General features: G+C 45.4%; 1 protein-coding gene across 1 annotated transcript in view; it reads right to left on the bottom strand.

Moving 5' to 3' along the window:
* GABRR2 (gamma-aminobutyric acid (GABA) A receptor, rho 2) overlaps positions 1-25,134 on the bottom strand; it is a gene marked incomplete at its 5' end in the record, with an annotated part of 35,836 nt that extends 10,702 nt beyond the window's left edge. Inside the window, 4 exons of the mRNA XM_009586954.1 lie at positions 1,447-1,670; positions 5,284-5,351; positions 18,272-18,378; positions 25,112-25,134. Of these exons, the coding sequence (XP_009585249.1) occupies positions 1,447-1,670; positions 5,284-5,351; positions 18,272-18,378; positions 25,112-25,134 (422 nt within the window). The remainder of the gene's footprint in view (positions 1-1,446; positions 1,671-5,283; positions 5,352-18,271; positions 18,379-25,111) is intronic.
* Positions 25,135-25,864: the final 730 nt, after the last annotated feature.

Below are 25,864 nucleotides of genomic sequence, written 5' to 3'. Positions count from 1 at the left end.
CTGGGTACCTAGAAACCTGAGACGTCCCGAGATATCATCAATAAGCACAAAAACAAGGGCCTGTAATGGCAAGTTATGGTCTGAAAAGGTGGAAAACAGTCTGGAAAATAGAAAGTGGTCTGAAAGAACAAAAAACTTCATCATCTATTGGCTGTTTCAGGTGAAAAACAGAAATCAACAGCACAACTGGCTGCTCGAAGTGGTGGTGTCCTACACCCTCTTATGTCTCTGTGATACAGGGAAGACTTAATTTTTATCCAAAATGGAGCCTCTCTCTCTGAGAACTTCCCATGCTGCACGTACTTTTCCATTCCTAAACAGGTTGAATTCGCTGCAAGAACTGTCTACCAGCTCTTGGACTCTCACTGGGGATGCCTGGCTGACTCCAGACTTTGTGATGTAGAGCATCTCTGAAGTAAGGATCTGTCTGTTGTCTCCTTGGTCCCCCTCTGGGCCCAATTTTGGGGTTGTTTCTGTTTGTACTCCCACCCATGGGATGATTTGGTTCACTTGGTGATGGTATCACTTGATACCAGTATTATACATACATATAAGCTATTTATCATATCTGCTGTTATATTGTTAATGTTGTTCCACTAATGATACATTTGTAGTAACCTGTAATAGAATATACCTACTTGGTTATTGCTGTTATTGGCTGTTGCTATATGATTTATTGATGCTATATTATTGATTGCTGACAGTAATTTGTAGTAACATGATATATACATTCACTTTATTAATCATAGGTATACTTGCCAGTGGTGATTTTGTGATAGTTTACTTGCTAGTGGTGATTTTTCTGGTATTTTTGGAATCTCTAATAAGGTAGAGAAGTTTAGAGAATAAAGCCTCCATGTCCTTGTGTATTGCAGAATCCTGCAAACCCACAGTCATGATCTCTGTACACCCGCAGGCCGGGTAACTCTTTAGGTCATGACAGATTTTCCTCAGGATTCTTCCAGCCAACAAACCTGCTAGAAAATCAGGGACTACAGGGTGTCTTTAATGCTGCCATTTCAGCTTCAGTAAACTTAAGCCTTTACATCAACATGCAAACACCAGGGGGAAAAAAAAAAAGTTTTCCTAGACAAACAGGAAGCAAAATAGGATAATTATAGAGGTTACCATCTGGTATATCAGCAGCTTCCAGTTTAATCACACACTGACCCCAGGATGAACATTCCCGCTCGACTAAGCCCTCCTCTGATTGCAAAGAACTAGGGGAATGCTTCCCCCAGGAGGAGATTACCCTATTACTGCCCACAGCATGGTTTCTTGGAGCTTCCTGAGAAGCACCTTGTACTGGACATGCTGGAAACAGGGCTGTGCATCAGCGGTGGGAGCAGGAGGGTTGGCAGTAGCAGTCCTGGTGGTCACCAAAGCCCTGCTGGGAGCAAAATTGACAGCAAAGCCCCCAGGGGTGTTCAGGAGCAGCACCGTTACCTCATGCTGTAGAGGACATGACCGTCGGGGAACACCCGCAGCATGATGTTGTCTGTGGTGGTGTCGTGAATGAAGGACCTTTTGGAGTGCACAAAGAAGACGTCAGGGACCCAGATCTTCTTCACCAGCCTGCCGTCGAAGGTCATGCTCTTGTTGGTGGTGCTGGGAAATGAGAGACGCTCATCCTTCCAGTAGTGCCTTAAGTACAGAGTCATAGTGAAATCCTTCACAAAAAAGGAAGAGAACCAGAGAGAGGTCTGTCAGTGTGGCTTTCTACGCCTAGGAAACACCACAAAGAAAACTCATTCCCACCAGGTAGATGAAATCCCACCCCTCTCAACTCCTGTTTCTTCCCTAAACCAATGCTCTTTGTGAACAGATTTTCCTGACAAAATAATTTCAGCCAAAACAAAACATAGACTCCCAGTCAATGTATTACAGTACTCAGTAATGTTCAGTCCTAAAAGGGATATAAATATGCCCCAAGAGAAGCACTGCCCTGCAGAAATGATTCTTCAATCCTGGCAAAATTATCTTGAAGGACTATGGTATCAATAGCATGTTTCAAAATTAGCGTAATGGTCAGGCTAAACACTAAGCAATTTAGAAAGAACTAAATTGTTGCAAACAGCAACCAAGTGAGGGAACTGCTTTTCCTACTATACAAGTGTATAAATACAGCTCGTTGTTCTTTTAAGCTCGTTGAGGGGGCAGGAGCTTCAGTCACACAAAGAAAAACATCTGTTTGCTGATCCCAACCAGGCAGCTGCTGCTTTCTGAGCTGAATCTACTCTCTCATGCCGACAGATCAAATACTCTTGTTTTCTTTATATTCCCAATTAAGGGAGTGGTTACGGGAGCCGCAGCCGCGAAGCCCGGGCAGGCAGGAACACAGGCTCTTCCTAACCACTCGGCAACTGCTTTCTAAAACCACCACCACCACCTCCTCATTTTTCTTTGCCGATGACAAACCGTCGGTTAACCTGACTCTCCATTTCAAAGGGCTGCCCTGGCAACAATCTCGCATTGCCGATAGTTTTTTTGTGAATTTGTCAAAGAAGTCTCCAGTGCCAGCCCTCACCTTGCTGCCCTGCACAGGGCAGAGCTGGACGGACACTTCCCTCTCTGACCGTGGCAGAGACCTGCCGGAGGGACACTTCTGCTCACCCACCTGCAGGTCCCCACCTTGGCAGACTGGTCCCAGCCTCCATCCCTGCTCCCCCCCGGGATGCTGCCAGCTCCCGTTCCCTACTGGACACTGTCCACCTTCCCCTTACAGCTACAGTCCCAAAAAAAACCTCTTCCAGTGACTGCTGCTACTGGCAGGGCTTAGGTTGCAACCTGGCTGGAGAAGCCAACCTGAGGGGCTGGACGAGGAAAGCATATCAGCTTGACCAGAGCTGGGAAAAAGGAAAGCAAGGAAGAGGCACAACTGAGGATTTCTTAGGAGTTAGTGCCATTTACACCAGAAGGAAAAAAAGGGGTGAAAACGAGCCTGGCAATTCAGGGTCACCAGCCCTGGTCAGCCCTCTGGCCGTGGTGCAAGAGGAGAGCCAGGCAGCCCGAGGCTGCGGCTGCAGAGTGCCTCTGAGCAGCTCCATCCTGGGAGCACAGGGGGACAGGGACCCATGTGGCATCAACCAGGCACCCCCGGCATGACTTACAGCCACCATAGCGGGGGCATGGAGACTGCCTGTGGGGACAGGGCGGGAAGGGCCACACCACTTCCCAGGTGCGGCCCTTTCCCCACCCCACGGGGCCGGAACCCTCTCCTCTCTCTCCTTCAGCACCCTTCTCTCTCCGAAGAGGCCTCCGATAGCCAACACACAGGGCACCAAGTGCTGCAAACATCAAGCCCAAGTGGCAGCTGACAACAGCTTCTAAGTACAAAATCCAACTTATGGATGTTTTCTCGTGGCATGAGTCAAACGAGGCAGTTTGCAATCACTGGCAGCTTGTTCCTTTCTGACCAGCACACACGCTAGTTGCAAACCAAGAAAAGGGGTTCACTTCACCACTCATGAGTAGGAAAATCCCTTAGGAAACAAGTTTTGCCACAAACTGAGAGAACGATAGTACCTGCTGGAGGCACAGCGAAGGCGCATACACAAGTGCCTCACTTTTGGCAGCACATTTCATGTTTGGGCCACGCTCCGGGCAGCCTCGAGAGCATCCCTCGCCAGTGCACACAGCAGCAGCCAGCTTCAGCCTGGTGCTTCTTTGGGGCACCAGATGCCTGTTGGAGCAGCGGTAGGCAAAGGTTACCCGACCGAGGGTACCCAGTTTCCAAGGCCACTAACCCTCCAGAGCAGTTTGAAAGAAGTCCTGCCTGCACTTCGGCCCTGCCTGCAGCTCAGCCCTGCCTGCGGCGGGGGGGCAAAGCGGGGCTCAAGGCGGGCACCCCGGTGCAGGCACAGCCAGCCCGGCTCCCCTGGCCATGCAGACAGCTTACTGCCCGCCTTCCTTTCCACGAACACCCACACTGGGACAAACTGCTGGAAAAACAAACCAGCGTAACCCAGACTGTCCTGGGAGAACATTCTTCCACCCCAAATACAAATCAGCAACTGCTGTGGGAAGTACTTGTCCTCTGCTGGGAAAATAGGACTGCGGAGCTGTCTGCGGCAAAAGGAGAGAGAGCTGCCCTCAAAGCTTTCGGATGGGCAAGATTTTTGTTGAAATCAGATGCTCCTGACAGAAAGCATTGCAAGTTATTTACTTGCACTAATTAGGTCTTTTTGCTGCTACAACATTATCTTGATATATTAGAGCCCCAAGTCTCCTTGCGAGAGCCATTTCCTGCGCTGAAAGCTCCCTCCACACGCTTCATTGCATGCATCCCCCCAAACCCTCTCTTTCAATATCTAGGCAGGCAAGCTCCCTTCTTTTAATGTAGGTGTAATTGCACCACAATAAAAACTGATCAGCCTAAAGCTTTTCCTTTAAGTCTTCATGTCTTGCCTAGACCAGAGAACGTGCCCAAAAACAGGGAGGAAAAGGTAGAAAGAAGAAGGAATCAAGAAGCTTCCTCTTCTCCCCTATGTTCTCCTTTCCACTTCTCTTTCCAGTGTTTTTATGCCATTTTCTATAGTTAAAATAAATTAAAAAAACAAAAACAAAAACAAAACAGGAAAATGCTTGTGACCACTCCTTTAGCTGGGAACACCTTGAAACATGTTGAGGGTCAACAACTGCATGTATTCCTTCCCCTTTTTTAATTAATGAAAAAATAAAGATACTAAATCACTGTTGAACTTGGTGCAAATTTCCTGAACAGCATCATCAGTGATTGAAAGACTATTCCCCCACACCACATCCCACTTTGGCAGAGGCAGTTCAGGCTGGTCCCACTCACGCACCTCAGTGAGGTAACTCCCAGTGATGAAGAAGCAGGAGCAGCTCCTTCTCGTTTACATTGCCAACTTAATTTTCTAATGCGTTTCCCAGAATCGTGCATTTAAAACAAATGGACTCAATGGTTCCCTAAGGAAGAAAGCTCTTGCAGTAAGTGCGGCTTACGTGAATTTCACCATATGCCTTCAAACCTTCGTACGCAGCTGTTTATGGGTTTGGTTGTGATAGATCCTTCATAGCAGTGATTGTTCTCCCATTTAAGGTCCCTTTTTCCTTCATACTTTTAATCTTTATCTGAAGATACAGAGATAAGCCTTTGATCGCCTGGTTTTATCAAGTCTTTAGTTCTGAGTGTCAGCCTTTTTGAATTTGCCAAATGCTGCCATTACTTTCATCTGACCAATAATTTGAAATCCATAGGTTTCAAGTGGGAGGGAGTTTTTATGACTAGGAATAATTGAGGCTTAAAAGAGGATTACATACCATGTCAACCTCCGAAATACTGTCCAAGCTTTCAACTTGCACATCCACCCCAACAGGAATTGCAGGGCCTGGAGGAGAATGAGATTTAGATATGTAAATAACTGTTCTTTTATATCATCTGCATTTAATTAGCACTATAAGGTAGCATGCAAAACATTTCTGAGCTTATGTTATACTTTTCTGTCCATGATTCTTCACGAGGGGGCTGGGGGAAGAGTCAGTGAATAACCATGTAAGGCCCCTTTTGAAACACTGAATTATTTTCCCCTAGGCATGCGCTGCAATGTTGACACTGCCCAGCTAATCCAGAGCTTGGATGAAACATTTGCATATGTTTTTAGAAGCTGAGCCATCCCATCATAAATTTTAGGCCTTTATGAACAAATTTGGCCCCAAGAACAGGGGACTGAGAAGAAGAAACTGCAAGCAATGAGCTCTTCCTTCTTCTCATTTCTTATCAACAAGACAAGCTACATCAAACTCTGAAGAGCCCATCACCATTTTTGTTCATATGACTCATTGATAATGTTAATAGTTTTGCACAGTAGTTTTAAAAACTGCAACCAGAGAATTCACAAAGAGTAAATAAGCGGAAAACGTCTCATAATAGATGCATACTCCTCTATTACTAGAAACCCTGTGTCAAAACTTGACTGTAGACTGTTGCTCATTAATGACCAGGACTTCTTCAGGTTACTCAAGTTCCCCGCAGTGTGTCCTCACACAGCTTTTTCCCTTTTCCGGTGCACTGATGACGTAAGTGCCTACAGAGACGTGCACACCAGCACGACCCACCAAGGCAGGGCAGCAGGAACTGCTGAGGAACAATCCAGGTGGATCCCCTGTTACCTTGACCTCCCAGTGTGTGGCAGTGGGTCTCACAGGGCTCACACCAATGTGCTATCTAGAGCGTATCTCCAGCCTGGGCACTGCCAGCGAGCCAGACCGTGGCGAGGGAAGTAGCAGCTCTGCAGACATGTCTGGGACTTGCCCAGCAGATATGAATTTTCTGAGGACCATACTGGCCTCCATGAAGGTTTGCAAAGATTTTTAGCACCTAGATTTTGAACCTGATTAGAGTTGGATGGTATTTAAGAAGCACCATGATCCCTTTGTAGATGCAGACCCATATTTGCACAGTGCCATGCACAGCAGGGCCTGCTGCATGCATGTATTTAGCTACAGTAGCATCTTCCTCAAGACCACATCCAAGTTCTGAATACACTGTAAGCCTAATAAGACAGCAGAACTGCTGTTTTGAGAACGCAGAGCATTTTTGCAAGCTGTCATCCATCCTGCTTCTGCACCTGCAGCGGCACGCACAGACTCCCACGCATCTTCAGAGCTTTTGAACACAGCTTTACGTTTGCCATTGCTGGAGGAAAGGGAAGGGTAATTGCAAAGCCCATGAGACAAGCTGATTGCTGCCACTGGCCCTGATACAGATTTTGCTAGGGCTTTGATGAGCCAGCCTCACCGAATTACAGCAGAGCGTGCTGACGGTGACACTGTCCCCTCCTTCTGCCTGTCAGCAGCTGTGCTGGGTACAGGCACCCTGAAGCGAGCCCTGTGGAGAAGGACCAGGCTCAAGGGTAATTGCAAAGCCCATGAGACAAGCTGATTGCTGCCACTGGCCCTGATACAGATTTTGCTAGGGCTTTGATGAGCCAGCCTCACCGAATTACAGCAGAGCGTGCTGACGGTGACACTGTCCCCTCCTTCTGCCTGTCAGCAGCTGTGCTGGGTACAGGCACCCTGAAGCGAGCCCTGTGGAGAAGGACCAGGCTCCTCAGCACCACCAATTCCAATTTAAGTGACTGTTGCCCACAGCAATGAAGCTGAAACATGGCTAACCCAGCACTTTTGGATGACTACTAGATGCTTACAGACACCTACATGTCACATTCAGGCACACAGCTGTGTACTTCATGCTTAAAAAAAATGCCAGCAAACATTTGCTCACTTCTATTTGTGTCTTAGTGGTGTCTGTCCTTGCTGAAGGGTGTTTGCAGGAACTAATTGGGGAGAATTTCCAATTAATCAGCACTGGCATGTTTCTCAGGAGCCCAGAGACTTTGGTAAGATTTTTCACTCCAACGATATGAGCCCATCTTGCTCCTTTTCAGTTGTTTATGTGTTATAAGGAATCACTGTAGGCCAAGGAAATTCTCACCCTGATGGTGTTCAGTTCCCTTTCTCCCAGGTATTCCCTGAAACCAGGAAAACCCACAAAGCCCCAGTATGCACCCACTGATGAAACGCAGAAGTGCTGTCACAACCACGTCCAGCAGCGGGGCTGAGAAGTGCTGAAGGTTTTTTCTGTTGCACACAGGGCTTCACAACACAGGTGTGCTAGTTAAGCAGGCGAGAACAGAGCAGGCGAGAACAGTCCTCAGCCCCCTCCCCAAATTACACAGGGAATGACTTCCAGCAAAGGGTGAAGTTGCATAGGGGAGTAGACTGAGCTTGTGGTGGGATCTTCTCTAAGACTGTTCAGCTCACTGACCCACAGAAAATTAACCCAGCCAAAACCAACAGCAGCAATTGGACTATTTTCTTCCAAATTAGCGACTTGAATCAGCCCCAGGGTAAGACCTGCCAAGTGGTCGAGTCAGCCACCGGGCCCAGAGGAGACAGGCAGGGAAGAGGACGGCAGGTCAGAGAGCCCTCTGCTTTTGGTGGCACCAGCTCAGCTCCTCATGAGCCAGTCCCTGCCTGCCAGGCCAGGAGACGTGCTCAGTCCCTACTGCTCTGGCCACAGGATGCAAACGTTCATCAGCCAGTGGATTCCTTCTCAGACCATTGTAACTCATCAAAGAGGGGCAAACCCATGGCAAAATCACAGATATCTTTTCCTTGTCACCCTTGCCATGCATCCTTTCTTTTGACTGACTCCTTGCCCCGGGAGGAGACATTGCTTACGTCCAAGGTAGATGTGTCCTTCCTAACACGCAATCCAGCATCCTGCAGACAATGATTAGCACATGGCCCTTCTGGTCATCTTCTGGTTTGACCAGAGGAAATGGTGTCTTCATGAAGTGGAATATTGCAGCAATGGCTTTGCAGTATTCTGCTCCCCTTCATCCTCGTCAGTTGAGTAGTTGAGTATGATAACAAGCAAATTAGCTTATAGAGTGCTGCTTTTAAGGACGTGGTTTGTTACTTCTCGTTCTCTCGGTTGACCTAATAATTGATGCTACATCTCACTACATGCCCTGTCTATCTTACATACAGTATTTTAATGCATTCTTTTTCAATCTGAAATCACTCTATGAGTTTACATCTTGGTTGCAGCCACACTTCCTTCTACTGTCTGATTATTTAGGACATTGAGTAAACAAAAATTAAAAACACCGAGAAAAAAAATTTCTATATGACATTCCTCCTGCTGAGTAAAATCTGCTTTGTTTTTTTTAAAGAAAGTAGCAAAAAGCACAGTATCTGTGGTCATAACAAGCATTTTGATGTGCAGTATAATCAACAGAGAAACAACACAAGCCTGCTGATAGGCAGTGCCCTGTTGGTAGCCAATTAGCCTTTCTTTGCTCAGATACCTCGTGAAGTCATACATGGTGGTCAAGAAAAGCCTGGGCAATGATTCAAATACTTATCTATTCCTTTAATGCCTTTAAATACCTAATAGCTCTTCAGTGTAGTCACGTTTGTGATACTTAACTTGGGTTTCTGCTACAGCGAAGCTCAATGCTCAGAGTAAGTCACTTCAGAAGGCTCCACGGTCCAACACATCCCACAAGGCTGCTCGCAGCACTGCCTCTGGCTCTTGCCAGAGAAAGCATTTGTAATTAATATTATTTGTTGTCACACACAGCTGTTGACGTTGCAGTAGTGCCCACAGTGCTTCCAAACAGCCATGTCGTGGTAGGCACGGTGCTAACAGAGAAGACATGGTCTCTGCCAGGACGGCTTCACAGAGCAATCAGGTTGTGCCAGAAGAGGAAGGCAGCGATCGGCCGTGGTACTTCCCACTGGGTCTCCCCGGTGCCGAGGGGCTGCGCGCCCAGCACATGCTGGGCAGCCCCCCTCAACTTCCAGACTCCAAGGGAGACTCTCTGTGTATGAATGCTTAATTTAGCCTTGATTCAGGAAATCAAAACCCATCCAAAGTCTATTTACTGCTGCAATTTCCATGCTTGTCTGAACACTAATCACAGATTAAAAAAAACCAAACAAACCAATAACCAAACACAGAAAACCAAAACCACAAACAGAAGAATGCTGCCAAGTTGCTGTTTGTCCCTCTCTATTCCTTCCCTATCTGCTCTTGAAGATAAAATACCTTGTCCGTATTCTTTTCTTTTTTCATGTTGCTGCACCAAATGCTGAGTTTGGCTCCCAGATAACCAGTTATCTCATTGCAAGGACAGAGTCTAAGGTTCAGTCTGGAGCTGACATGAAGCTTTATTAAACCCAAAATAAAGGGTGTTCAGTGTAAAGCTGGACAGTCTGGAGAGCCCTTGAGAGAAGAGGCCTGAGGTTGGGTTAGGTGTCTTGTACAACAGTGAAACTGCTTTTACTTTTTTTCTTTTCTGCAGTTAATAATGAATTTGAGGAATGATAAAACAGTGAGTATAACAGAGAGAGGAAGAAATCATCTGAACTCTGGACTCAGACATGAAGTTCTTAATACAGACAGTAAGAAGATGAGACTGTAAAATTTACTTATCCGTGGAAATATTTATTCTGCCTTTCTTGGGCAAAATCCTACTACAATCAGCAGGAGCAATCACTGCTTTTCCCTTCTCCCTGCTCCTCATTCAGCACCTGGGGCTGAGGCAATGAGAAAGCACACAAATGGGAATGAGGGCACGTTGAGACACCAAGACCTTTCGGAGGAGGCTTGGACAAGAGGTTGGGCTGAGCATGGAAGTGTGGGTGAAGGGCCAGGGGGCCAGCCCAAATGTTGCTGCCTGGGAGCTACTAGTAGGAATCGAATGATCACCAAGTCCTACTCTAGGCGATGAGCATATAATAATAATGATAGTTGCTTATTCACTTGGCCCATCACTCTTCAAAACTTCTGCCAAGATGCAGTTTTGCAGAGGCACTTGATGCGAGCAACACTGCGAATGCATGCAGTGTCTGAAGCAAAATAGAAGCCCTGTAAAGAAATGCCCTCTTTAAACCACAGAAACAAACCCTGGGTTTCCTTAAAGGTTGTCTTGGCTACAGCACATACCATTGAATTAAATGGCTGTTGATCAGTCACAGAAAGGTGTCAAGAGACCTTTGGCCTTACTAATCCTTGGAGTCAATTAGGACTGCTAGCTTTTTAATCCTGTCCCTCTGGAAACTAAACTGTTGGACCACTGGTGCTCCAGATGCTTTGCCAAATTCCCCATCAAATGCCACTAGGGATGAGCAAAGAGAAAAAAACCTCTTTGTCAAGAGGGAGCAGAGGATGTGGAAGGTATGAATGGGAAGGGAAAAGAACAGCTGAGATGGTATCTGGCACACTGAACAGGTAGACAGAGGACAAGTAACTTAGATTAGAGCATTAAATGTAAAAAAGCCCTCATCAGCTAGCTTTTCCTTGTCATAAACAATATTTTATCAATATTCATTTTTTCTTCTGAGAGAGGAAATACAGAAGGATCAGCTTGGAGAATTACAACCAGGAAAAGACCTGAATACTGTAACACTGGAGAAATCTCAAAGCTCTGGCTCCTCTCTAGGATGTTCACTGGTGGACGGGAAGCTAAACGGATCCAAGTGAAAGCTGTGGATTTGGCTGAGAAGAAGAAGCAGTGCTGCTTTGTTCAAAGACTGCAGCCGAGCAAAACATTTCAGCTCATACTTTAGGGTCTCTGAAAAGTGGCAGCCAAATTCATGGAATTATTCAAATTAAACATGATCTCAAGTATTTATAGATCAAGGTCTAGAGAGAAATTGTATAATCTTCAACTGAAGCGTTTCTTCCAGAAACAGCAAATGTGTCGACATCCATTATCTCCATCACTGTCCACAGCAATATCTTGCAGAACACAAATCCTAATTCAGCAGGACTGATACAACCAGAAAGCAAACCCTGGACTCTTAAAAAACTTCATAAAAGTCACAGACTTCCACTTACAACACAGAAACAAAGCCACCAATAAACTATTCCCCTTGCATCTCAGACACAGCACACTGGCAGCTTCCAAGCAAGCTCAAGACACTTGCAGAGTCATTGGCAAAATTGATGATATAAAAACTGCAAACGGAAAATTGGATTTTTTCATTTTGAAGGAGATATCTATATTTGCATGTTGAAAGAGGATTTAAGTGACCTGAAGCACAACCCGAGACCAATGGGAGCGCTTCTACGTTCTCTCTTGTATTGGACAGCATCCATTAGCCCCACAATTTCTGTATCGGATTTACAAGTGATACGATAGAGCAGCCTTGCACTTTCTCACTGTAAAGGTACCACCTTCTGAAACTGCATCAGCAACATCTTATTTCAGTAGATTCTTGCATGTCAGTGTCCTTGCCTCAAATCAAACTTGGGTATTAAAAAGACACTCAGGGACCAGCCTGTCAAGGTGTCTGTGGCTTTGTGTGTCTTTATTCCTTTGCCAAGTTCACAACCCGGTGTCCTGAGAATCAGCAGTGAGAATGCTCCTGCATTTCTCTTTCATCTGCAGTGAGCTGCTCTGTTTTGTGACCTACTCTTCAGTGAAAGCCATTACACATTCAACTTAGGTGCTGCATATAGAAAAGATGCTGTACAGAATACCTTTAGAGAAGACCCACTTTGCATCTGCATTCAGTGGTTGTACAAGTAGAATAGACGGACCCAACAAGTCTCCATTTTGGGTGGGCTCTGACACAGAGAAGACTGTGTGGCTTGTTTCACCTTGCAAAAACTCCAGTTTGAATACTAAACTCTGTCCCAGCTGAGTGGGACATCTGGTCTGGGGCTAACCCCTCCAGGGAACCCAGGAGGTTTCCACAAATCCTGTTCAGGTATGACTTCAGCAGGTGCCCAACATTAAAGCTGTCACGTCCCAGCATGTCTCGGCACCTAAAACCACCCACTGAGGAGCAGCCGTGAAAGCTACAAAGGACCAGTCAGTTCCCAGTCAGAAACAGGTACTGGACACAAACATGGGTTTTATTTTTTAACACTGCAGCGGGCTTTGGAAGATAGGGAATAGCGTGCTGCCATGAAAATGCCTGGTGCCAGTTTTCCACTCCAGCTCTGAGACTAAAAAGCTTTGCGACATCTCTTTAATTTTTCTCTTTGGCAGTGATTTCAAAGGTTCGTTGTTTTTCTCTGAGACAGTCTCTTTGTCCCCTCATCTATCTTTGAAGGAGTGAGGCAGACATAGGCCCTGAGATAAAAATATCTACATGGGAAACAAGCAGGTTTGAGACTTCTTTGTTGCCAGATATATCGCGCACAGAGAGGCTCGCAAATAAGGGATCCCGTGTCTGCAAGCTGCAAAACAGTCTTCAGTGTTTCTGCATGTATGTGTGGGGTTTTTTGGGGTTTTTTTGTTTTTTAATGTATGTATATGTATCTGGGACCTCTTAGGTGTGGGCAGCTTCCAGGCAGTCACCACCAGGATATGCTCATCTGTTGCCACATGACTGCAGAGACCTTCGTCCCTTCGCATCTCATTGAGGGAGAAGCAAGTTTTATTCCAGCGCTTGATACGAACCCTAAGTGAACTACTGATGCTTCATTCACCCCACCATTCATCCATCCTGACAAAAATACTGCCAAGAAAGGGCAGCAAAGAGCAGCTGAAGTTAGGCTACTAGGCTATGAAGAAATATAATAAAAGTACAGCATTAGGCTGTTCCTCAGCAAAGAAGATACAGCTATTTTAAGTATCAACTAAAGCTGCTTATTCACAGGCTCCCTGTAAAATATGAGATTTCATAGATGAAATGCTTAAAATGGATGTTTAATGAAGGCAGCAAACCAAACATTTACATAATCTTTAAATATTAATATTTGTAAATAATACCTGAACATTTGCTAGCTAGAACAAGGTCACTGACATGGAAATAAATCCCTAAGGGTCATAAGAAACGCAGTCTATTTTAGCTTATGGAGGCTACTTGGAACATCAGCAAAGCAAAAATCTTTGTCATTACCACCGTACCCAATAGCTTGTCTCTCATGGGCTGAGAGCAGGCAAGACAACCATGCTTATTGGGCTGCTAATAATACAACTTACGCAACATTTGCTTGCTTACTTGCTCTTTACAAAGATACTTTTTCTTGAAAAACCCTTCACCTTTCTCCAACGTTTTTCTTCCGTTTCACCTTGCATAACCCCAGCCTGCTCTGTCCAGTGGTCACAGCTGTGTTGGGCTGGCAGCTTGCTGACTGTCCTCTGCAGAACAGCAAGGGTCAGTGTGGCCACAATAAAGCAGCTACAGACCCCATCTCCTTTTTATCTTCAAGTTCAGTGGTGAAGTTGTAGACTGGTCCACCAAAAATGTTGAAGGTTAAGAGCTGCCCATTATTCCACCAAGCTTGGGAACCATCACTTTTACGGTATTGGGTTTCTTTATAGTCTAATGTCACTCACAATCTCCTTATGATCTTATTTGTGTTTTCCAGAGATGAGTTGCCTTTCCCACTTGCACCATAACATCACAGGCCCGGTGCCATGCCACAGAGCTGGACTCTCCATTAGATCGTGGTCCCTGAGCTGCCCTCAGAGAGCAGAGAGGGTCTTAGGGCATCGACCAGTTACAGTCACACGCCTCCCACAGGCTCCTCTACTCCGCTTCAGCAGTACAAAAGCCTTTTTGTCCTACGCTGGTCAGACCGCATCAGTTTGACTGGCATTGCCGCAGCAAAAAACTGGAAGGACTCACAGGGCATAGCAAATCACTGTGACTGCCTGGTGAATAACATTACAGAAGAAAATATAAGGATCACCTCTTACCAGGCTTTTGTTTTCTTTCCTTTATATTTTTTTCCATCAGGCTTATCATCTGTCACTAAAAATACACTGCATAATTCTGCAGCTGTGCAAGAACCTGTGGCACCCGAGCTATCTCCATGAGTGTGAACCGCGCTTTCCAAGGCTGGAGCCTCAACAAAGTTGTTGCCATGTTTTGTTCCTTATCATATGCAACTTCAGTGCAACTTTCCTAATGCCCCACCTTTGTCCCAGGTAGCTCTACAGGATAAGGAGGTTTTGAGCAAAAATTACAGAAACACCATGTTTTTCCTTTACAAAAAGTCACCTTCTCACCGAAGGCTGTTGGGATATTTCTCAATTTTATAAATGTTTTTAGGCTCTAACGGTATCCTAATGCCTGTGATGGGAGGTAGCATAGGAAAACAAGACAAGAAGGAGATTAAAATGCAGTTACGTTAGCACTGTAAGAGTAACCGTGTAACTATGTGTGTCTACTTGGTGGGAAATGTGCACAAAAGTGTTTCTCACGGGCTCATTGTGACATTGATAAAAATAGTAAAAATTTGGTCTGTTTACAGAAATACAGTGCAGTGGTGACACTGGGCATCAAAACCTAAACCATCAGCACAACAGAACAAAATCCCTCAGCTTCCCCAAAAAGCACAGGCATCATGTCCCTGACGTACATCCTAGCTATGTATGACATACATCCATTTAGCTAGGTTAAAAAAAAAAAAAAATCACAGTGGCTCCCCAGCTATCGCCAACCAAGTCAAGGGAAGGAGTCCAGATCTCCTCCCAGAGAAGCCCTGACACCCCACCCCACCAGCCCCAGGAGCCAGCAGGTCTTTTGGCCAGAATGGTGACACCGAGGAGAGAGTGCCACTTCCAGTCTGTCCTGGACAGACATCAGGCATTCAGAAGTCATCAGCCGAACTGCAAAAACTAAGGTTGGCTTAAAAAAAAAAAAAAAAAAAAAAACTCTGAAAACCCAACACGGCACCCTAATCTTTAATGATTTGGGTTTCTAAGGTTTTTGACGCACATGCTTTGAGGCTTTTCTCTGCCACCTAGAAGACTAGTAAGATTCCCTCTCTGACACTGATGCTGATTTTTGCCCAATGAAGGGAAAGCTTGATCCCTTCCCTTTGGGACCGGCAGAGTTTGTCACTGGCTTCACTAGCTGGGAAAACCATTTACTGTTAAAATCAGCTCTATTCAACCTAGAGTCACCAAGACAAATAAGGATCCCATAGCTGCGCTCTCTCTGAGCTGGCTGGTTTTCTCTGTTTGTTCTATTCCCTTGCATTTTAATACGATGAAATATGGCCCAGTGAGACCAGTTTAGTGGTGACTGCTGTCTCAGGAGCTGGCAAAAGGCAAGCATTTGGGATTCTCCTTCTCACTGCCGTAATTTACAAGCTGTGCATGGTCCTGTCTCCTCAGTGCCTGCCACTGCATTGGATGCATACTGTACCTGTCCTAGGGGCTACCAGCCTGGGGCCCTGTGTGCTTTCAAATCTGAGCCTGCCTCTGCACTTCGCTTCTCCCCTCTCTGTTGCTCCAGGAGAGCCGCTAGAACAAGCACGCTCACCTCCCGATGTGATCAGGGGTGAGCAGGGATGATCTTCAGCACCAGTAACACCGTCTTCTCTTCTCTGAGAGAAAAGGAACAATTCCAGCACAGGCACCAGCCTTGCAGTAAGGAGTGAAAATGGTCAGAGGAAAATGTATTTGCAGCCAGATTACTACAAGATAGTGGTTCCTGTCTGAACGTAGGAGAAGGATAAAGCCAAGAAAAAGTTACTGCTTCAGAAGCAGCCACAAGAGCTTTCCACACTGCTCTCTTTTAAGGCCTTGGGGAGGGAAGAGGAGAAGGACAGAGGATCTACAGAACGGGAAGTAGGGGGGGACCCTCTGAGCTTATAGCAGGACAGGGCATACCTGGTATTTAGGGATGTATGTACACTTTAGTGAACTCACTCAACAGAGCATGATATCTACTTCTCAGCATCTAGTCTTCTGTTAGGAAAGATGAAGCATACCAAACCAGCAATCCACCTTCACATGTGTGAAACCACACAACCTCCTATCCCCCTTCAGAAGACAACATACGATCTAGTGACACAAATCAATGAAGTGTTGATCAAAATCAATGAAGTGTTGAACCCATCATTGGAAGTGTTCAAGGTCAGGTTGGATGGAGCTTTGAGCAATCTGATCTAGTGAAAGATGTCCCTGCCAATGGCAGGGAGGTGGGCTAGATGATCTTCAAAGGTCCCTTCCAGCCCAAACCATTCTGTGATTCTGTGATAAAGCACTGCTGTGCTGGGCAAGCCATGTGGGATGGCACATGATCATCAATATCCATGACGGAGCAGCATGCCAACAAAACAAAGCCAGACTGAAGGCAGTGGACAACCAGCCAACACCTTCCAGATCCAGGCTTTGCAGACAGAACAGAAGAATGGAAAAAAGAAGCCTAAGAAGTCAGGTAAAAAAACCCCAAGACCAATAGATAAACAAACAAACAGGAGACTGAGCCAGCGATGCAGCTGGCTGGACAGTCCTGATGGTGACCATCTCCTCCTGGAGCCAAGAGGATTTAGGTCAGTCCGTGAAACCAATCTCACGACTCCCTGGTCTCTTCATCTTTCAGAGGTCAGGTTCCTTCCCAAATCTACCCTGCTGAAAGGCTTACCTTCCAAAAGAAGCAACCTGGCAGGAGAGGAAACACCAGCAATAAGCCATAACCTCCCTTTCCCTAACCAGAGGGTGGAGCACGAGTATCACTGTCAAGGGGATAGATATTCATCTGGAGCAAGTGAGGGGCCCGAGGGCAGCTCATTCAGCACCACTTTTACAGCCGATTCAAAAAGGAGCAGGCATGGCCCCTGCCTCCAGAGCCAGCTCCCGGACCTCAGCCCTGAGCCCCAGCTGCACACCTGGGCTTGTCAGATGTGCTCACACCAACCCCAGGGAGATTTTCCTGTGTTCCAACCAGAGAACAATTTAAGGCAAACTCTTCAACCCTAGAAATAACAGATCAAGTTTACCACAGATTATCAAAAGAGTTACCTCCAACGGGTGGGCTGGACTGAACTTGTTAGTAAATTACTTGGGGGGAGGGGGCGGGCAGAAACACTGGTGATGACACATCTTGGACTCTGGAGTTTGGAGATATATAAATTGTGATCATGGGGACAGCACTGTGCTGTCAGATCAGCGCATCGGTACTATGGGGCAAGAAACGTCTTTCCAGCTACGCCAGGAAGGGGCAGGTCAGCGAAGCTCTGTTCTACGGACTGGGTGCAAAAGGCAAAATACCCCTGTGACCCCCGGGACAGGGAGATGTTGCACTTCATCCTAGAAGGACAATTGACAAAGGATGCAGTATTAGTCGTTCAGCAAAAGCTGTAGAAAACTCTGTCCTTAGCTCTGGAGGTTATTGATCTGATCAGAAGAGCGATTTCCATGCTGGTATACCAGCACATTTTTTATTCAAGTACTCTTTTACCTCTGCAGTAGTGAGCTTGGAAAGACCAGGCGAGCTTGTTCTGTAACTGGGTACAACAGAAGACAGAAGTGAAGGTGATGGAGGCCTTCCCTCCTGCTCTTTTCGTTGCTTTAGAGAGTTTGAGACAAGATTTTATCTGGACAAAAATACTCCATTTTCTCCTAGCAAGGACGGGATGTGATCCACCTAACGAGTTCTTTATTTTGCAATTTGATCACATCAGCTGAAAAGGTCATTGCAACTTCACAACTACAAGTGAACATTAAAACCTGCAGCTTGTTCATCTTCTCAACAGTGAGATACTTACCAGGAGGGTCCATCCTGAGCTCTGGGGAACACTAGCCAAAAAAAGAGCCAACTTCAGCAGCAAGGAGGAGTGTAGGAGCTGTACAGTGGACTATGAAGTGAGGAGGAGCCCTCTCTGAATTGCCTTGCATATCTCCTGAAACCACCCAAGTCCTTTCCCTTCACAGTGGTGCATCTGGCCAGAGGCTTTTTTTTTTTTTAATTATGTGATTAATTAGATAATTAGGTGACTTTTAATTAGATGAGCATGCAATTGAGACAACCGTTTTATTCTCACCTCCAAAAGCCGGCCGCATGGTGAAGTCATGGTCATCAACCCTGAGAAGCTGCTCCGTCTTTCCTTTCCAAGTTTTGGTCACGTCATGATTCTTCTTATAGATGTGACTGCAAAAGACAGCAATAGCGTCGGTCTGACATCTCTGCGGCGTGAGTGGCACTCTGCGGCCAACTTCCACCTGCCCAATTTCAGGGGCCCAGGAGTGGTGGCCTTGTGGGCATGGAGGGAAGCGGGGTTACTGCCAGCACCATGGCGTAGGCCAGCGAGGCAGTCCCAACGCTGCCTCTCCACAGCGTTAACTCAGATCTGGCCCCCACTGAGGCCAGCCCTGCCATCTCAGCCAGCTGCAAGATGGACACGGTGGTCTCTCCACCCTGGACACCACAGCTCCTGGGTGGGCACATGGCTGAGAGCACAGCATCTCACGGAGGAACCGGGATGCAGCAAACGTGACAGAGCAAGCAACAGTAGAAGCAGCTGACTCTGCCCCACATGTTACCCAGCCAGGACTTGGCTGGGTACCAAGACAACATTATCATGAGAAAGCTCTTTTCAACAGTGGTCACGCAATGTCATACGCTATTCTGAGACTATCTGCCCCACGAATATCAGTTGAGTACCAGCAGTTTGTGTGGACAGAGGGCTCGCTTTGCCTCTTGACTTTTAACAATGACAAAATCACCCATTTCCCTCCACAGCAGCGGGAAAAGAGGGGGTTTATCTAAAGAAGTCAGCAAGATCTGCAATCCTTCATTTTTCTGGATATTAAGGGGGAAAAAGTCCTAAAGTTTTATTTGAGAGATCATCCTTGGCGTTCCTCAGCAGTGCAGGAAGGAGGACTTGGACCATTAAGATTCCTCAACCCCTTTGCTCTGGGCATAAGGACTGACAAAGTTGTAAATACTGCTGCAATTAGCTGTTTGTCAGCAACTTGCTAAAAAGAATAATAATAAATAGAAAGAAGTTTATACAAAAGGGTTCAGATTCATTTGTCTGTGTGGGAGAAATATTACTGACAGTAAAGAACAAAAATCTTGGAGGAAAAATAAAGGGACTACTCTAATAGATATAAAAATGAGGGTGAATTAGGCTTAAAATCTTGGTCAAAAATTCAGAGCTTAGAAAACCATCACCACACGCATACGTGTGGCTGTGGAAGGGCCATGGATGTGCTTTAGGGTTATTAGAATGCAAATCATGATGAGTATGAGCAAAGAGAGCATAAATCGCAAATTAGAAGTTTCCCATCAGAGCATTCAATTCAGAAAAGAAATGATAAAACCTAAGGGGCATTGATAGCTGCTGCTAACACGGATAACCTGCTTACTTTAAGAAGGAGGTCAAAAAGAAGCAACAGAATTAAAAAAGTTTTATTAAATGGATGTTTTGAAGGAATAGAAGCCCTTGTGCTCCAGAGCACATAAGAAAATTTGGATCCCCCTCACCTCACTTTGAGCTCCTGTTCACATCAGGATGTCGGAGCATCTCTCTCCCTGCTGCCAGTGAAAAAGAGCCAGCTGGAGCAAGTGCGCTCCCGACACGGCTGCATTAATGTTTACCTAAAAGCAGGGGGATAACCCAAGCACAGCCATTAATGGGAACGGTTGGAGGCAAAAGTTTAGCTTTTCACTGCTCGCTGCAGGAGGAGGTTGTGTTTCTCTGCAAAGGTTAGGGCTGCTGACAAAGTGCTCCACTTCGCAGTCCCCAGTGTTGCCTCTGCTCCTGAAAAGCCGGCAGGGGAGAGGAATGATCTTATTCTGTCTGCTTGACTTTAACCATCAGGGAAAGGCCTAAGTACCGGTGAATGTTCAATCAAATCTCTCTACTCAAAGAATGGGGGGGGCGGAATCAAGTTAAAAATCCAATAAAACTTTGGATTGCATGCTGTATGAGGAAATAGTATGGAAAACCCTGATGGTATTACAATGCCATCTTGTAAATCAATGCACAGCCTCACTGAAATGCCAAGCTCGGATCAATTCATTTAAAAAAAAAAAAAAAAAATCATCGAACAGCAAATAGCACACAGGAGAGTTGCTAAGAACAAGTCTGTGGCTGCAGAGACTTCAGAGGGCTGGCTGGGGACACCAACGCTGCCTTGGGAAGAAAACAGGTTTTCGGGAACTTCCCGAGCCAGGGGTTGCATTGAATAGCCAGCATTTAATCATCAGCTCATGCCCAATCCTTCAGGTACAGGACAGACAATTCAGAATTTACAGACAGAGGTTTGTAATTTAATTTTTAATCAATCAAAGATTTTGTATAGAGCTATTTTTAATGACAGGCAGTCTACACAGCCTTTGAAATGTATAACAACTATTTTTGTCAATTTAATCCAAAAGCAAGACCAAGTTTGTTTGGAAAAAAACCCATTCTTTATAATAGTGCATGACGTCAGCTATGCTGGTATCTTCTGATGCTCTCCAGCAGGTATCCCATGCCACCCCCGCCACTGTTTGGCATAGGAAGTATCTCATTATCTGCAGCAAAGGCGAATACAGCTGCCAGTGCCTTTGCTTTTTTTTTATTCCTGCCCATCAGGCGCCTTTACTGACAATCTGATCACCGGTATCTCACAAATCCTCCCTGAGGTACTTACGGTCTTTAGCACTTCTGACTATAGATTTGTCAGGGGTTTTTTCAGCTTTATGCACTCTCTGCAATTCACCACGATTCGTTTAAAGCCACCCATCTCCCTTTCTCTTTTTTGCCATGTTTTTCATATATAATTTTATTGCTGTTTACATTTCGTTCAGGTGGAATGAGTCTGATAAAACTGTCTTTTGTGAGGACTTGTTCCTGTTTACAGAGGAGAGAAGGGGACAGGTATCTCATTGAGCTTCTGTAAAGGCTTCTCCATTATTGCCCTAAATTATTTTTTATGTTTTTCTTTCCAGTCACTTTTATTCAGAATTGTTCTCAATTGCATAAAATAGATCCTTTTAATATTGCGAAATATATCAAAGAAAATTAAATTTTGATGGCATGAGAAATCACAGATAACAGCTCAGCAGGACTCAAAAAAGCAGCGGGTACCTATGCAGACATTCAGACCTCTCAGAGCAAGATAGAAAACTTACAAAATTGGAAACAGTCCTCGTGCTGTAGGGCGTAAGGCAATGGCTAAGTGGTGAGCCTGAAAGGAAAAGTGATCTCCGTCCCGAGACGGCGCAGCTGCTGGCAGCCAGGGCCTGGGAGGTTTCTGCACCTTTGTGACTTTGGTCACAAGATGCTCATGGGACATCGGTTCCTATATCCCATTTCCTATTGGGATTCAGAAAAGTATTTCTACAGTTTCAGTGAAAATCTGACCGCACTTCAGTATATTCTCTGGAAAAAAAAAACCAAAATGCATTAGTTGAAGGTGTCATTTACTTTGTGTAGCAGCCAGAGCAAGCTGGAGGAGATGCACACTGTGTAAACCTAGCAGCAAGAAAGGTACAAACCCTCCTGTTTTTCTAACCAACAAAGCGTATGACTGCTGCGAAGATCCCCTAGGGGATAAATGGAAAAGAGAAGGTACAATAACAGTTTATGAGTGCCATAACAATTAACTCACTCCTAGATGAGCATTCCAAATTTATTATCTCCATTATGCTATGAATGTATCCCGCATAGATGTGTATCTTTAGTATTAATGTACATGGATCACATGGGATCAGATATGGTCGAGAACTTTCTGACAAGCTGGGAACCTCAAGGTCCTCAATTTTGAGGAGGTCTCCTTCCATTGCCTCTAAGGACCACAATTCAAGGACTTGAGTCCTGGCTGCCCAAGAGGCCCTGGTAGCTCCACAAGATGACAGGTCTATCCTGGTTTACATGGATGGCCACACCAGTCCCTATTGTTCCCAGAGCCACAAGGGAGAGAGACTCTGTTGCCCTACCTCTGGATGTAACATGCTCCACATGGACTCAGCTGTGGTTTTACACCCAGAGCAGGAAGGAAAGGAAAGTGACTTTCCTTGCCAGATTTCTAGAAGAAACTAAGTCAGACTCTGGAAAATGATGGACACAAACTCAAAGAATGTGCACAATCACTGTTATTGTACACATTAGGAATATTTCATGGTCACATGCCCAACACAGCTTATCATCTATTGCTTAGGACCCTCCATTTTTGCTTGGATTTATAAAGTATGATTTTTAACCAGAAAAAAAAAAAAAAAATCTGTTCTATGGTTGTTCATATTTTTAGCTTTATTAAGGATAAATGCAGAATACATTCGTTCTTCACAACAATTAAATGGAGCCTTTTTTCACCAAGCATATCCCAAACCCTGCACTCCTTGCCCCTACCTACCTCCATCCAACCCAAAGCCAACAACAGTAACATAGCAGAGGGTAAAATTCACAAGGATGTTTTATGCAAAGACACTCCCTTGCAAGCCTAAAAAAGCTCAACCTTTTATTTTCTGTATTTCAGGGCAGAACTAGCCAACCTGCCTGGCTGTCAGTTAAGACATCATCTTTGGCTCATGAAAACAAAAAACAATTACAGGCCCTCCTCACTGTGAAATCAGGGCAATTCGCACCCATGTCAGCAGAAGCAAAAGTAAACCAGCATGTTTAATTGCAGAGGTACAGCACTGTAATAACGCTCAGCTTTCCAGTGTAAATAGGCTGCTTGGGCAGTGAACACTGCAAAGAGCCAAATGATGGTGATATGGGGGATAACGGGTCTAGCCAAGGGAGCCAGAAGCCACCGCTTTGCTGAAGAGGCAGGAGGCACGACTGTTGAAGAGATAGCGCCGAATGCACGCAGGCTGGTGAGGAAGCAGTGTTGAGGCTCTAAACATCTCACAGCCTACACAGACAAGCACACAGCTGCAGCACAGTCAGAGGGGGCAACATTAGCAACAGCAGAGAAGCCGTAACTGCAAACATGAACCACAGCTGGAGCACACAGCCAAGATCAGGCATGAGATTTGCTTCTCAGATCTGCTGTTGCCATCCGTGTGTGTGCATGTCTCTGCCTGCTTTTGTTTCACATTGCTATTGGGCCCTGCTGTGATGCCGCAGTGTTGGTGAAAAAATCTCAGGAGACATCAAACCTTGCACAACTGGAGGCTGTGCAATGCCCTGGACTTGAAACCCAGGCAAGCAACACACCTGTAAAAAAATGGTTATCAACATTTTAACCTTTAAGCTACTTACAAATATTACATTTTCTGAGAAATCACCAGAGAGCAGAGGGGATCAGTAAGGGCTGGGAGGTATCACAGGCCAGAAGATGCTGCACCTGGTCGAAAGTTGGGGGAAAAAATGCAGCCCTGCAAGGCAACGGAGGGAGCACGCCTGCCAGCAGCAGCCGTTTCAGCAGGGATCAGCAGGCTACTTGCCCCAGCAGACCGCTGTTTGGGAAAACAGTCTGTGCCTGAGTTTCGTGCTACCATGCCCTGATGGTCTACTTCTGCTTCTGGGTCCCAACCTAAGGCTGGCACGGAGCATGTCCTGAAGACTACATCTTTAACGAGATACTCACTGACCACTTCCAAAAACCTTGGCAGGAAGTCTTAGCTAACAGAAGCTCAAAGCCACTTCTATTTCAACAGTGCGGTGTTTCTGCTGGTGGAAGCATGAGGCTTTGCACAACGGTTGGGAGAGAGGAATAAGCAGATTCGGAGACAGGCTGGGTCTGTCTGTCCAGGACAGAGGCCATTAGAAACACAGCATTCACAGGCGCAGTCTAGATGGCAAATGTCTCCTGAGCTAATTATCATTTATGCAGAGCAATAAACATTACCAGAAGCATTATCAGCAATTTTTATAGAGCAACAAATATTAACAAAAGCACTATTTTTCAGAGTTTCTCTTTTTCTGTGTGGAAATTCTGTCCAGATGGATAGTCTAGGAGGACCACCAGCATTTGTTTGCAATTCCTGAGACGCAGCCACCACAGAGCTACCGAAGAGTACCCCGAGCCGTTTCCAATCCAGTGTTGGACATGCCAACAGCACTTGCTTGGCACTTACAGTGAGGCTGATGCTCCAAGAAAGCTACGAGCACACGTACACATGCACTGTACAGTCAGTACTACACGTAGCAAGTCTGACATGCCCTGGCAGCAGTACACAGCTCCCCGGAAAATCCCGGCTAGCAACATGGCAGCACAGACCACGGCCCATCCGACACATACACCTGCACCTTTCTACGTTTACACCATCTCCTCCAGGACCGAAGTCTTTACCTCCCCTCTGGAAATTTATTCCCTGGTGTGTAACATCCCCTGCCCAGCAGTCACTCAGGTGACTCTGACAGGTTTTACTTTGCAGTTCATTTATTACTCGATTTCTTTACAACAGAATGAAATGCAGAATTTTTTAACCAACAAATCTTCTGTTAGTTATGAGCCCTTGGTTTCATGCACCATTCGCCAGCTTGTACGTCAGCAAAAAGGTTCTCAACTTCATACAAATAGGTGTCACTGAATCCCTTCACCCAGTTTTGTAAGATAAGAGACAGGGACCGTATCCCCTGGAAAATGTAAAGAATCTACCATCAAAGTACAAAGCCAGGAGCTGTTACTCTATGGGCACACACCAATTTCCTATGCAAAGCCTGGGCTCTCCAGAGCGTAATGTGAAGCTGCTCCAGGCAAAGCTGCAGAGAGGCAGTTGCTTCTTTAAGTCATACCTCTGTTTTGTAGAAAAGTTGCATTATCAGTGAGGTGGGGGGTGCAGGGGTAAGAGAAAACGAAACACAACAGTTTCTAATTAAGCAAGTGTTATCCATTCAGCATGCTGAGCGAGGTACCACTCATAAAAAAAATAATGCATTACAGTTCAATGTTAACATAAAACAAGGGGAGTAATTAAGGATGCACAGGCAACCCTTAACCTGGCGTTTCTTAATTCGGGTTCCTACCTCCACAGCCCTGCCCTGGCTTTAGCATATTCCTTTCCCATGAAGGCACAGGCTCAACAACTTCTCTGTGTACACGTGCCGCTGTCTCGGCGCCGGCAGGACCAGCTACCCCAAGCCCGCAAAGCTCCACGGGCAAGAACCTCTATACAACCTTCAAGTAATGAACTACAAAACTGAAGATGTTCTGCACTTGCACAACCCAAGCTAGCTTCTTGAAACCAATATAAGGATCTTTAGATCAGGTTCACGTATCATCTTAAAGGACAGAAAATATCAAACTTATCAAACGTAGATTCCCAAACATAGGAACAAATTTTCTTGGCTAATACATTTACTGTAAAATACATTTACTATATTTCTTATGGTAAGTTAGCAAGAGAAATACTAAGCAGAAAATGTGGTTATTAAAAAGAACACTGTTTTCATTTCTCTTACATGATTAGAAAACCAGCATAGGAACTGGTTTTAATTTCCTTTTACTAGAAAAGTCCACTATTCATTGCGGGTTTAGACATATGTATTTTTTCTACATAACTGGAAATGTAAGATATCGGTGTCATTGCTCCGTACACTTTTTTTTCTTTTGCAGTATTGCAGAATTCTCTGTATTTAAAATGTCATTCACATTTAATAGCCCCTAACACTTACTTTTATGTACTTTTAAATAATTGTTTACACAGAAAATGTTAAAAAACCCCATACATATATATACACACACACACACAT

The sequence above is a fragment of the Fulmarus glacialis genome, unplaced genomic scaffold (assembly GCF_000690835.1).
Source record: "Fulmarus glacialis isolate BGI_N327 unplaced genomic scaffold, ASM69083v1 scaffold11721, whole genome shotgun sequence".
Classification (NCBI taxonomy): domain Eukaryota; kingdom Metazoa; phylum Chordata; class Aves; order Procellariiformes; family Procellariidae; genus Fulmarus; species Fulmarus glacialis.
Note: the sequence above shows the minus strand (reverse complement) of the source record. Positions and strands in the feature narration are given on the sequence as shown.